The sequence below is a fragment of the Numida meleagris genome, chromosome 4, assembly GCF_002078875.1.
Source record: "Numida meleagris isolate 19003 breed g44 Domestic line chromosome 4, NumMel1.0, whole genome shotgun sequence".
In the NCBI taxonomy this organism is placed as follows: Eukaryota; Metazoa; Chordata; class Aves; order Galliformes; family Numididae; genus Numida; species Numida meleagris.
This window is the reverse complement of record NC_034412.1, coordinates 49,469,780-49,483,284: the sequence shown is the minus strand read 5'-3', so window position 1 is coordinate 49,483,284 and position 13,505 is coordinate 49,469,780. Positions and strand designations below refer to the sequence as shown.

At 33.7% G+C, this 13,505-nt stretch overlaps 1 protein-coding gene across 15 annotated transcripts in view; it reads right to left on the bottom strand.

Moving 5' to 3' along the window:
* Positions 1-13,505, bottom strand: part of WDR17 (WD repeat domain 17) — a 53,822-nt gene that overhangs the window by 14,657 nt on the left and 25,660 nt on the right. For 13 of the 15 annotated variants that reach the window (XM_021396178.1, XM_021396193.1, XM_021396182.1 and 10 more), the window contains 12 exons: positions 12,295-12,463; positions 10,345-10,436; positions 9,128-9,210; positions 8,165-8,251; positions 6,378-6,542; positions 5,888-6,090; positions 5,656-5,805; positions 5,421-5,551; positions 3,561-3,686; positions 1,828-1,983; positions 1,493-1,557; positions 917-1,049 (listed from right to left, as the gene is read on the bottom strand). In XM_021396178.1, the coding sequence (XP_021251853.1) occupies positions 917-1,049; positions 1,493-1,557; positions 1,828-1,983; positions 3,561-3,686; positions 5,421-5,551; positions 5,656-5,805; positions 5,888-6,090; positions 6,378-6,542; positions 8,165-8,251; positions 9,128-9,210; positions 10,345-10,436; positions 12,295-12,463 (1,560 nt within the window). The remainder of the gene's footprint in view (positions 1-916; positions 1,050-1,492; positions 1,558-1,827; positions 1,984-3,560; positions 3,687-5,420; positions 5,552-5,655; positions 5,806-5,887; positions 6,091-6,377; positions 6,543-8,164; positions 8,252-9,127; positions 9,211-10,344; positions 10,437-12,294; positions 12,464-13,505) is intronic. The other 2 variants (XM_021396186.1, XM_021396188.1) reach the window with 2 other exon arrangements.

The window sequence follows — 13,505 nt, the reverse complement described above, 5'->3', positions numbered from 1 at the left end:
AAAGCTCAGTTAATACTAAATAATAAAATGACAGGAGTTATTTTTCCTTTTATCTTTCTAAACCTTTGAGACAAAGACAACTCTATTAATTGTAATATATGGAACATTTGTAATGCTCTCAAAAAAAATTGAAAATTTTTCTAACATTTTAAGGTGCTTTGAGGGTCAAACAATGTAATTTGTTAAATTTAACAACATACAGTTGGATAGTTTTTAAGGGACGAATTCAGATGCATTATTCAAGTTCGCAATTATGAGCCAGTTAAACATTTGAGGTTAGGCAGACGTGCGAAAATGTAACGGGGACAAATCTTGACAGGTTATTTAATCAGCTGTATTAAGCAGGCAAAAATTACTCAAATAGAATAGAGGAACAGGGAGAAACTGAAATGAGTTACCAGTTTTGTGAACCCTTTAACTTGCATTTACACACATACTTGTATTCCTCTTCAGGTAACCTTTTAAATTAATGCAATAAAGCAGTACAAGTGCTGATTTCCTACATTTATCGCTATTGCAGCTGAACAATTTCACCCAAAGATTCTGGAGGAAGAAGTATAACTAAGGCTTTGATGGAAAACATGAGAAACTCTAAAAGACTTAAGAACAGACTGATAAAATCTGTGTTTTTTGTTGTTTTTTTTTTTTTAACTTTAACCTTTTTTAACCTTTAATCACTTTTTATTATTGCTGCCTGATTGCAATTTAGAAGAATCAGGCTTAAAATCAGTATGAGATACTTTTTTTATGATTTCTTAGTAAAATTGGCCAGCAGAGCATGAAAGTAAAGAGTAGGGTTTCATTATTTAGCAATTTTGCACAACTGAACAGTCAGCCTTTTAAATATGCTTGTCATCTTCAGAGTCAGAAATGAATAGCTAAATGTTATTACATACACCGTTATATGTAATAATACCTGTGCAACAAGCAGAGCCTCTTTAAGCTGACCTCTTGAAGTAAAGAAAGAAACTAGTTTCTTCACATCTCCAATAGCTACACAGTATGGGATGACATCATCATTTTCTTCCTGAATTAGCTGATCAGCTCTCCTAATTAAGCAAACGAATAAATAAACAATAAAGATCTACATGTATAAACTGACCACTAAACTTTACGGTATAGGTGTTAGATGAAGCTATATAAAGTTCACTGAAACCCGTCTGCATTTCCAAATCTCAGAAGATGCAAGCTGTAAGGATACTGCACTCCACCAAAGTTTCCAGTTAAACTTGTACATTATGCTTAACTTTTTAACTTGACTTCCACAACCACATTTGTTGTTGAAATCCCTGACAGTGTCAGGCCAAAGCTTACTGAAAAAAGTGCAACATTGCTGGAGTGTTGTAAGAGAAGCCAATTACTACTGATACTAGTACTTAATCTCACTACTTTTCAACCCAGGCCATTCTATGACCCTATGATGCTATGATACTTGTTTGTGTTACTTTAAGAACAGAAGCTACAACTCAGCACTGTATTTTTATCACTTTACCTTTGCATTAACTTCCTCCAATATTTCATCGATACACCAGGTGCAACTGAGAGAGCTTTATCCCACTAGAAGAAAGTAGCAATATGTTTTTCTTGATGATTGTACTTTGGGAAAGAGCTGTATCTTTAATTATTTTCGTATTTCTTCCATTACAATAAATTTGTCAAAATGTTAAAAAAAAACTAACAAGCTATGGATTAGTCTTTGTATGTTAAAAGCAATACAACTGGAGCAAGATCACTTTTCAAGATTTATTTTCCCTTTTGTTGCTATACCAGCTGGTTTTCATAATCTTCCATTTTTAATTTTTTTCCAGTAACATTCTGATATTTTACCTCTCCAAGCTCTACCATCAGTTCACAATATCGTTGAATTTGTCCTAATCTTAAATGTATTTCTGCAGCTTCTTTAAGCCTTTCCTTTTTACTTGGTGCGCCAATACCACCTCCAAACTTGGACATTTTTACTGCTGTCAGTTCATGTGCTTCAGACTGATAAAAAAGGTAAATTAAATAAAAAAGAAATAATCCAGTTAGTTTTCTATGATGAAAACAAGTTTTCTTAAGAATGCATTACAGTCAAGCATTACAATGGAATACAAAAGCTATAATTTAAGATAAAAATCCGTCTCAGAAAAGTGTAGATTTTCCTTGTTATCTCCTTTAATCTCTTACATATTTTTGTTTCATTCTCAACCATTCTCTCATATGTAATACTAATTCACCCAAGTAAATTAGTGTCCAATTATAAAAATCCAAGTGTCCATTATAAAAATCTCTGTATGTTTGAAACTGAAATATTCCTGGAAATTATACTTATTACTCTTCTAGTGATTTCCAAAGAAAGAAAGAAAAAAGACAGTGGGTTTAATGTTCTGCCATACCCCACTGACCAATAAATCAATAAATAACTTATATTCCTAACAACTGCAATTTCTATATTGGTTTAAGAGGCAAGACCAAATTTCTCCATCTGCCAGAGTCTGAGAAATGAGCTGCAAAAGGATAATATCTAACATTAAAAAGCAAAAATAAACTTCACATTTCATGAATTCTCAATTCTTAATCTCTTCCTACCACAAATGCACATGGAAGCACATTTAGCTCTTTATATGTTTATAATTCAACGTATACAGTGTTGAATAAGTTGTGAACATTCTTTGCAGTTGCAGTTCTTTGTCTACACTGCAGTTCACTTTGGTAACATCAGCAGCTGGGAAAGGCAAACCTTTTTTTTGTTTGTTGTTTTGTTTTTAAACCAAACTATCTTACTTTTATAAGCTGCTATAATTACAATTAACATCTGCAATAAAAAAAAATCTATCACCAAAGAGCCATAAGATATGTAAGGCTACTCTAATAAGAGTCTTGTGACTTATGCAAAAAAGTTATCATACAATAGCAAAAAATCACATAATACCCAGTAGGTATTTAGTCCTTTGAGGTGGCAGTTAAGCACATCCTGATTCACACCAATAAATCACCTTCCTCTATTCCCAACTCAGTCATTAGAATATGGGATTGTTTAGTTTCCCTGAGAAGTCCTTGAAAGAACCACATATCTCCACATTCTGTATGAACTGTACATCTGATTGCATATTCATATATGTACCCACAAATAAATTTGTGGCCTGGTTCTGGAATTTCACATTCATATCTAAGTCAGTCTAAAGCTGTGTATCTCCATTAACCACAGGTTCTTGCTTTTCCACTCCTTCCAGACAGCCTATTACTGCTGCCTCTCCTCCATTTTTATACATGAATATCCTCATCCCTCATCTGGACACAACTACAAACTTTGGGTTTATATAACAGAAGTATTCTATTTTACTGAATATCGAATATACATATATAGCTTAGAATTTTAACATAGTATTTATCAAATCACTACAGACTCACCTAGAAGCCATTGCTCTAACAGATCAGTACTGCAAAGAGAACTGATCTTGCACAAAAATCTTCCGACATGAAATAAGTTGTGACCCTTTCATAAAACACTGCATGCTATTTTTAAGAGTGAAATAAATACATTATTAACAATTGTCACATAACGTTTATGTTTCACTTACCATTCTAAATCTAACAAGATGTTTGATATGCATAATTCCTTTGCAGTAATTTTGTGGAAGAAGACTATCATCCTGTCCTTTTATTACAGCAACTAAATCCCACAAATTTTTGCTGCCTCCTGGAGGCTAAAATTGTTATGGATGAAAAAGAAAAGGTTGTATTATAATAATATTCAAGAGAAATGAAACTTGTAAAGACCTTGAAAAATGCTTGTCCGTCGATTCCACGAAATAAAATTCCTGACCGTTTTAATATTAGGAGCTTTGCTATGAAGACACGACATTAAAGATAATGAAACTCCTTCATTTCTGAAGACTGAAAATACCATAAGTTGAATGAATCTAAGTATTTGTTTATGTGTAGTCATAGTTGAAGGCTCACCATTAGAGCTTTCCCTTTTGTTCCAAAGTGGATACAAGCTATGTTGTAGTTAGTGCAAGACATAAAACAATATCTGTTGGGTTGCAACAGGTATCCAAGAAGTTGTTCACTGTCTTTTGTGGAAGAAAGGCATGAGCCAGGTTAAAAAAAAAAAACAAAAAACAAAGAAAGTTCAAGTTCAACACAAAATCCAGTTCACTACATTAAATCTCATTATATCTCTTTAGAGACACATACGGTGTATCAGTGCACGTGAATTTTTAAAGGTTACAGTGATTTTTTTTTTCCCCTAAAATTTTAACCATTTATACTGATATAGTATTTGAATCTTTTCCTCTGTAAAAGGAGGATGATGGCTTAACATTCAGTTAATTCCTGAAGGCAGTAAGTAATTAAAAGCTTACTAAAAAAAAATCATTAAGCCTTTGACCTGAAGGAACTTTTCTAAGAATAATAAAACAACATGTTTAGAAGCCCAGTTATTTCTGAGCTGCTAAAAAGCAGGGGAATCTTCCCACAGTAGTTTAAGCAGGTGCTGGACTCAAAAAACACTAAACATAGCCGATGAGAAAAATTGGTTCTTTAAACATTCTAATACTTTATAATAATAGTTTTACTCTAGAATTAACATAGCACATCAAAATGTAGCACTTTCATAAAACAAGGAAAGGCATATGAACATTTTAATGGAACACTTAGGAAATTTCAGGAATGGTTCAGCATCATATCCTAAAATTTAGACAGAAATCAAAGCATACAAATATTTTGTATGAACTAGGTCTTCGTAGATCAGTGTATTCACTTAAGTAACATCAGTGTCTCACACAAACTGTAATTCTAAGACATTTTTGCCCTTTTTCTACCTTCTACCTCAATTTTAGCTCCCATGCAGGTAAGTAGTCACAGGGATCCAGGAGTTGATAATTTTAACTCAACTGCACCAAAAAGCTGCAGTGATTTAAAAGAAATTTTACTTTGCAATGAAACAAAGTCAATAGATGGACACCAGGGCAAAAGTGGTCACATCTACAGATGCAACAAGGTAATACAGCAGTTTGGTATTACACAGACACTTGGGTAGTTTAAACCTTATCCAGTAACCCTCTGACAGATTCAAATAAGAAAATTCAGTGTAGTTTGATAATAAGCACATTTTCATTTTCTTCAATAGAAAATTGTAATTTTTATCCTTATGAAAAATTAAGATATTTCACCTATTTCCCTTTAAGAAAGCTTAGTCTTCACAACTGACAAACGGCTCTGTCACTGACATTTTTACATGCAGAACTGGTAAAGGCAAGATTTGGTTTCTGCATGTTTTTTGAGCTCCCTTCAAGAAAGAGAAAAAAGGATGGTAGAAGAAAAAAATTTTTGTTTTGGAATTAGCTTCAGAGGAAAAAGCAGGACAAACTGTCAATCTTATGTTGTCTAACATCCTTAAGGTGTCATGGAGATCCTTAATTTTGTAGAATACTTACTGAAAAACATTCTGAAAACCACCTTAGTTTTTCTTCTCGAGGATTTCCTATTATTTTTTCCACTTCTTGTTTAATGTCTCTGGAAACTTTACCACATAGCAAAGGAGGAGCACCAGATTCTAAAGCACGATCTAATACACAAAAAGATTCATAAATTATATATGTATAAATATGGTTTTTTTTAATTTCAGTAACACGTACAAAAGCAAAACAATTATATATGCAATTTACTTACCTATATTACCAATAACCTCATCCCAACACCTATCTGCTAAGACATTTATTGGTAGAGGATTTATAAGCGGTGTCAATGACCAAAGTCTCACAGTAGAGTCACGAGAGCAAGATGCCATAGTAAACGGTCGACTAGGATGACATGTTAATCCTAGTAGAGACAGAATTTAAAAGTGTAGTCAAATATTAAAAATTCATTTTAATACAGAAATAAAATGTATTTTAAGTATTACCATATACATCTGCACCATGATCATAAACAGTGTCCAAACACGTTCCGTCTCTCGTGTCCCAGACTTGAATTGAATAGTCCCAACTGCCAGATATTAGAAGGAATGGAATTTCAGGATTCCACATCAGTCCTCGTACTGGAGCTCTATGTCCACTAAGAATATTTATACAAGTATCCTGTGTATAATCCCATATTCGAACAGTACTGAAACAGGACACAAAAGAACAATGTTCATTAAATCATCTACTGAAATGTGACTCTACTTTAGCAATATTCTAAGCTTCAGAATATTATTTGTAATATGTTTACAAAAGTAACAATAGAAGAGGCTGGAGCCAATGCCCAGCATTCTGAATCTGACCTAGACAGATTTGAATGACTGTATTATTCACAGAGCTTCTTAAAGTGCCAGAGGCAGTAAGAGTACAGATCTTAAAAATCATTCTAGTAGCCCCGTGCTTGGGGTCTTCTAATAGTTCGAAAATACACACCCATCATCAGAACCACTGCAGAGGATTCCTTCTCTCAGAGGAGACCACCGTACATGAAACACCTTCGCAGTATGTCCAGTAAAAACTTTCAGTGGCTGATCAGAGCTGGTTGCCAAGTAATAAACACGAACATTTTTATCCTCACAACCAGTAGCTATCATATCTCTACAAAATAAAAATAGTAAATCATTAGTCACTGGAATCATCACAAGTACTTATGGCTTTGGAGTTTAAAAAAATATGATGTATATTTTGCAATTTACTTTTAAAAATAATTTTTGCTTGTCTTTTGCCTTTTTATGATGTCATTATTGATAACCCCATGAAATAGGTGAAATCAGAAAAAAGGATGGAGAATAGTGTTTGTACTGGAGTCTAATCAAGCATTTCTGAATATAATTAGTATATTGTATTCAGAACTCAAAATAGAACTGTTACTAGATTGAATTACTGCTGGAATACAGAGGAAAAAAAGAAAAGAACGTGAAAGAAATCTATGAACTGTGAGAGTTCATATTTATTTCAATATCCAGGTTTCAACGTTTTACTTCTACATATCAAGTATGGGAGAATGAAACAAGTACTCAAGGAGGGTAAGGCCTAAAACAGAACCTCTTTTTTGCCTCTTCTCTTTTCAAATTTCTTAGACACTATTAGAACAAGCGACACATTAGGAAACTCACCAAGAAACAAGCTGACAAAATTCAGGGGAGAGGCAAAGAACAGCCTTACTATGGCATTATTTTAAAAATCACTCACGCAAACTCCAATATGTATTAGAAATTTGGATATTCATAAATAATTCTTTACAAAGTTATTATAAAGTCTCATATTGATATATTCAGTTTTTCAAATATCACTTTTTTGACATTAGGGAAAAATGCTGCTATACATTGCTTTTCAACACTTCTTATTATCAATTTATAAGATTGCACAATGTACAAACATTTAAAATTTTAATGTAAGAGCTTCTTCATGCTATGCTTTGATTCATCTTCAGGCAGTTGCTTTCAAATTGAATATGTAAATTAATAGAATAATTTAAGAACCCTAATAGTAGTATTACAGCTTTTATTCAGCTGTATTTATTATTTACAGAATCATAGAATATTATCAACTATTCTTCAGTATAGACACATATTGGGCTCCTTCCAATGACACCTTAAAGAACAGCCACACTTCTCTTTCTCTAGATGCAAATTTGATTATAGCTACTTATGGGTATTTATCACTATCAAAGTAGCATAAAGTATTCTCAGAACTGGACAACTGGCAAGATTAGACATGTATTAGAAGAGCATTAAATTTGTTACATTTAGCTTTTTTGTGGGAAGGATCTAACAGCATGATTCTACTATATAATGCAGTACCATAGAAGCTGCCAGAATTGAAAGAAGTATTTTGCATTGTAATGGTTTTGCTAGAAATAATTACCAGCTGAGAGACTGAATCTTACTGGCTCAGGCATAATATGGTGCCCTACTGGATATCTAGGCTGTTTAACAGTAGTTTAAGAGACCCTCACGGCTTATCTAATTGCAGTATACGCATCTTCCAAACAGGTTACATAATGCCTTGTAATACAGGTTTGCCATTATATGGCATCATAAACAGAGTTTGCTTTTCCTTCTGCTAGCTTGAAGATAGCCTCTTTAGGAATCTATTAAGGAGTCTTTGTCAACAAATTATCATACTGGGCAATGAAATACACTACTATCAATGTAGAGTTGCTGGTAATCTATTTCAATAGTAAATAATATTAATTATTAGGGTTATTTTTCACTCACTTGTTGTTTTGACTCCAGTCACAGCCAAACACTGCAGCTGGATGTTTGTACTTGTGAAGAACCTTGCCATCAATGGTTCGAATAATACTGAAACCAATTACAATAGAATATTATGAGTAGGCTATCCAAAAGTCAAGTTTGATTCTATGCAAATAAGCCAGACAGCAACAAAAATATACAGAAAGCAGCCTTTGTTCCTTCCCCTTAGCTATAGTACTATGTATTTCCCAGAAAAACATTTAATTGGACTCCATCATCTATGAAACATTCCTCCAGAAGAGCTGTAAAATTTTTACACAGTGGTACTTCCCTCCCTAAAGAATTCTTACAGCCCAAGATCTAAGTCATGATGATAGAACAGGTATGAACAGATCTTTTAAAAAATTGTTTTATTTTTTTCTACAATATGAAGTTTCCCCTCTTGTTAGATTTGAGTTGAAAGAAAAAGATTTGAAAGAGCTGAAAGGAAAAGATTTTTAAGGGTACAGAAACAATACACACAAAATTCTTCCTCGGCATTTGATAATTTTTGCAAATAAACTATTATCCTTCTATAATAATAAATTTGGAAATACTATCTTTTCTAGAATAGTGATTCCTAACAAAATAAAAAAACAAACAACAAAACACAAACAAAACAACAAAGACAAAGAGTGATAGCTTTAGAACAGTGTCTGCTCTATCTACAGATAAAAAATAAAGATGAATATTCTTTGCTAAATGAAATTTATGAACAGGTTTCAATATCAAAATGCCATAGACACTATTCTTTTTGGAAACAGTTCCTTTATTATTATTTTTTAAAATCACAAAAAAATATATCCTAGCAAATAAAGGAGATTAGTATATTTCAAATTTTGTCCAGTGAGGAAGGTTTTAAAATTATCACTGATGGTGCTGTCAAAGTCTACTGGCTTGAGATGTGCATTTGTTGTTTTTTTTTTTTCTTCCAGTAACACTCACCAAAATCCATCATCGCTGCAGGTTGCTATTCTTTTGGAATCTTTATGACTCCAGGCAATGCAGAAGATTCCATTCTTTCCATGCTTCAAAAAATGCAAAATACCTATCAATAAGAAATAACTCACCCCTTTTTCTCTTATCTATCGATTCTCCTGTGTTTTTTTCTTCTCTTACGGGCTTCAGCCCTTTTCTCCCAGTAAAGCATAATGTACAAAGCCATGAGGTCCCAAGTGCGTAAAATTGTAATGGGAGACACAGACAGCAGTAAAACTGCCCTAGTCTCCAGGATACATGAGACAAAATTGGATTAAGAGGAATAATAAGCAACTCATGAATCTGAAGCTTGAATAAATGTTAGCTACTTGATCAAATAATGAAATTAGTGAGAATGAGTAACTGTGAAAACTTAAGTGAGATGTGCATCAGGACCAGAGGTCAAATCCAGATGTTCAGTAGTAGCAATGTGCCAATCTACTGATGTATTAGAACTCTTGAATGGTTGTCTGCTTTATTTTATTAAGGAGGTTCTTCTCTATATCTGTCTTCTTAAAGAGCAGCCTTTTCCCTGATACAGATGTAGCCATAGGTAACTACGTCTAACACAAGAAGTAGAGCTATGTATTGAGAATATGTAAAATAGTAGTGAATACTACAAAACCATGCATGCTGCTTGCATATGTGCATGCTCTTTCTGTCAATAATAATTACGCTACTGTCCCAGGATACAAAGAAGTCTGCACAGATTACCAGTAATGTAAGGCAAGATTCTAAATAAGCCGTATGTTTTAGCATGCTACAAAAGGCAGCTTTATTGGTCTAAACTTCAAGGAGTGAAATTCTTACCTAGGTCTTACGTTTGAAAACATGGAACATCATTTCACTATTTTATGTTTTGATCCTCAGCTCTGAAGTCTTTGTCCATATATATTTACTATTTTAAGAAAGAAACCATTGGCTTTTGCTGTGCATCACTACAGAACCAATTTTAAGATATTAGAGATCATCTCATTCTTCACTATTCTCAGGTCGCAAACCTACTCAGAGGAAGTAAAAAAATACTTCTGTCTCACAGATAAGCTGACACTCACATCTATCTTTCTATTGATTTTTGTTATAGGCCATTGTTCACGTTTTTTAAAAATGCTGTATTTATTTGTTACTAGAGGAAATGGCTAGTTTACATTCAACAGACAAAAAAAGAAATAACCTCATCTTACCTCACTGAATCGGGTTATTATTTTGCCTCTTGGGACATCCCAGATGAAACCACCATTTCTGGATGTGGCACCTGCTATGCAGTTCAGATCTCCTTTAGAGAAAGACATTTTTAAGCTATCACAATAAATATTAAATGAATAATAAGTCATCAATGGCACAAAACCAGCAGTTTTTCACAGTTTAAGGCCAGCATCTGATATTCAGTAGTAAATATCAGTTTCATCCATTTTCCAACATTCTTATTCTGAACAAAGAGTAAACTAAAAGTTGTATAATTGAAAAAAGCATTCTCAATGCCTGCTGAAAGCTTTGCAGTTAAATTTACAGGAAAATAATGTTCATTACGTATATGACTCAAACTGAGAAACACATACAACTTCAGTGTTTCAAGCTTAAAGTAGATCATTTGCTGTTAAATTCCCCATATAATAAGACAAACCATGCAGAATGCTACAGTACTTTTGTTTTCCTAAATCTTGCACCAGGCAGCACCTGAGCTAACAAGAATGTACTTGAGTCTGTACTCATATTCTACAAAGTGGGAAATAAGAACACAGGACTCTAATGCGAGAACCTGGAAATGAAGATTCTTACCACAACAACCGTCTATGCCCGATGTAGCTATAATTTCTCTAAACAACCATGAGGCACAGGTATGTGTGTTTTGAGTGTTATCTTATACTTCAATTAGAAGCAAAAAAGGCAATCTGTATGAGGGGAGTCTAGATAAAAGGTGCATATACAAACCGGAAAGAGATTCTGGTGGGACAAAGACGGAAAAAAGAGAGAAAAATCTTTTGAGACCAAATAAAAATAATGACAAATACTGGAGTCTATTTTATGAACGAAGCTAAACAATCAAACAAAGGTTGGGAGGAACTTGCTGGGAGTAAGGGATGTGAAAGAAGAAAGAGAAGTTCTGTCTGGGATGGACAACAATGAAGTATAAGGAACTGAAGTTAAGAATACACAAGCTATATGACATGCTTTCAATTAGCTTAAATTTTCTAGTTTATGTTTTTAAAAATTCAGAAATCAAATCTTGAAAGACACCAGTTCTACTCCTCTTCCTCATGAACAAGTTCTTCTCTTAATATGAGATGCTAATACAAACTGAATTTCAACTTCAAAACAAAACAACCTAAAAGATGGAACATCAATTTTCATATTCTCGTAATTTCCACAGAGCAATTCAAATCATCTGCGAAGAAGAACAAGGTGCAAGAGACGTTCTGACATGAGAAAAGTGCCAATTCATTTCACTTATGCAGACTATATTCAGCTTCCCGTAACAATATTTCTTGTTAAGAGTTTAACATCATAGAAAGGTCAGACAGTTGAATTTAGACTTGAGAAAAAAATGTGTAAAATTGTACCTGCTATCCAAAGAATTCAGTCGTAAGAACCCTACTTAACAAGTACTGACATCAGTAATTTTATCATAAATGTACTCTCAACTGTTGCAGAACAGTTCCAACATGAAAGTTTCCCTCTAACCTCAGTGTCTTCTAAGAAAGAGTAGATACTTTGCAAAAAAGGCAGTCTCTATTCTAATAAACAGAGCTCAGTGATTAGAATACCAAATAAGGATGAGCCAGAACTAAACACACGTATTCCACTTTTTCAGCATAAAATAAAATATTTACTCCTTAAATCAACTGCCTCCCATGCAAAGGAAGCCTTTTCATCATCTCTGATGATAATTCTAGTAATGCTAGAAAAACTGGACAGCTTCCTTCCTCCAGATTTAATATGAAACGCAGAGATCATTCCTCACAAGGGTAAATCTCCACAGGCACTAGACTCTACAAGACTTAAATACATTATTTCAGTTACGTTTAAAAACTTCTAAGACACCCTTCTGTCTAAAATAAATACTTTCATAACACAAAGTGCTGCTAGTCAATGCCGATTCAAGAACTTTAACGCCTGAAGCAAAACATTCTTACCTGGAGCCCAAGAAATGGAATAAATAACCCCCTCATTACCAGGAGATGTGTAAACTGCTTTTAAAGTATTTATGTCCCAAACTTTTATCGTGCCATCAAATGAAGCTGTAGCAAGAAGATCAGGGTTATCAGGTTTGAATTCACAATCAAAGATGGTCTCAACATGTCCCTTAAAGGAAAAAAATATGGAGTCCGTTTTTATTACATTTAATGTTTTTCCTCCCAGAAGCCCAGCTCCTGGTAAACTCTACGATCAGCTCCATTAAAACCTATTAGACCAATTATGATTTCAAAAAACCCTGCACATTATGACTATTCAGTCAAAATCAAAAAGCATTAAAATAGCTTGGTCTATAGCACTTCGTCCTTTCAAGAACACTATTAAGAACAGAAAAATGTTGCCCTAAAGCAACAGGATGATGCCACAAGAAACAGAAAATTAATTTTACCTTTTAGGTAAAGACTATGTGACTGAAATAAACAAGCTCCGTTGATTATATTCTAAAACATTTTCTAATGTTCCAATGAGCTTTCTGTGTTCTAAAACATGTCCGTGTTATATTGCAGTTTATACTTCAACCCTTCAACCTTTCCCATCTTAATTGATTAAAACAGTCTTGTGGAATTAAATTTGACAAAACATGAGAAACAAATAACTAAGAATTTTTTAAACCTCAGTTGATTTACAGAAAAAAAACCAACAGAAATGAAAACAGAACATAAGCCTCTATTCAAACACATACTGGAGCATACCTCTGAACTATTTCAGTTTTCCAAGAAAAAAGGTAGTGGAGAAAAAAGAAAAGAAAAATCCTTTTGAATAACTAACAGACCAGGGAAAATGAGGCTCACCTAACATGAGATAAATCCAATTGTGAACTTCTGCGACAAAACAAACTAATATGAGGTCTGCTCCAAAAGTAATGCCTCCTATTTTATTACCAAGGCCATGATGTTAGAGGTGGATGTTGGTGGTACAGCAGTAGAGATTGAACCATCCCAACATTGTTCTGTTGCATTTTGTTGTTACACGACAGATAGCAACAGAAGGGCACTCTGACAAAACTGCATCTGACATAGGAGCGATTATGAAGCAAAGGAGAGTCACCAGATTCCTCCACGCAGAAAAAACTGCACCCACTGAAATTTACTGACACTTGCAGAACATTTACAAAGACATGAGCACAGTGAGGCAGTGGGTGGTGTGTTTC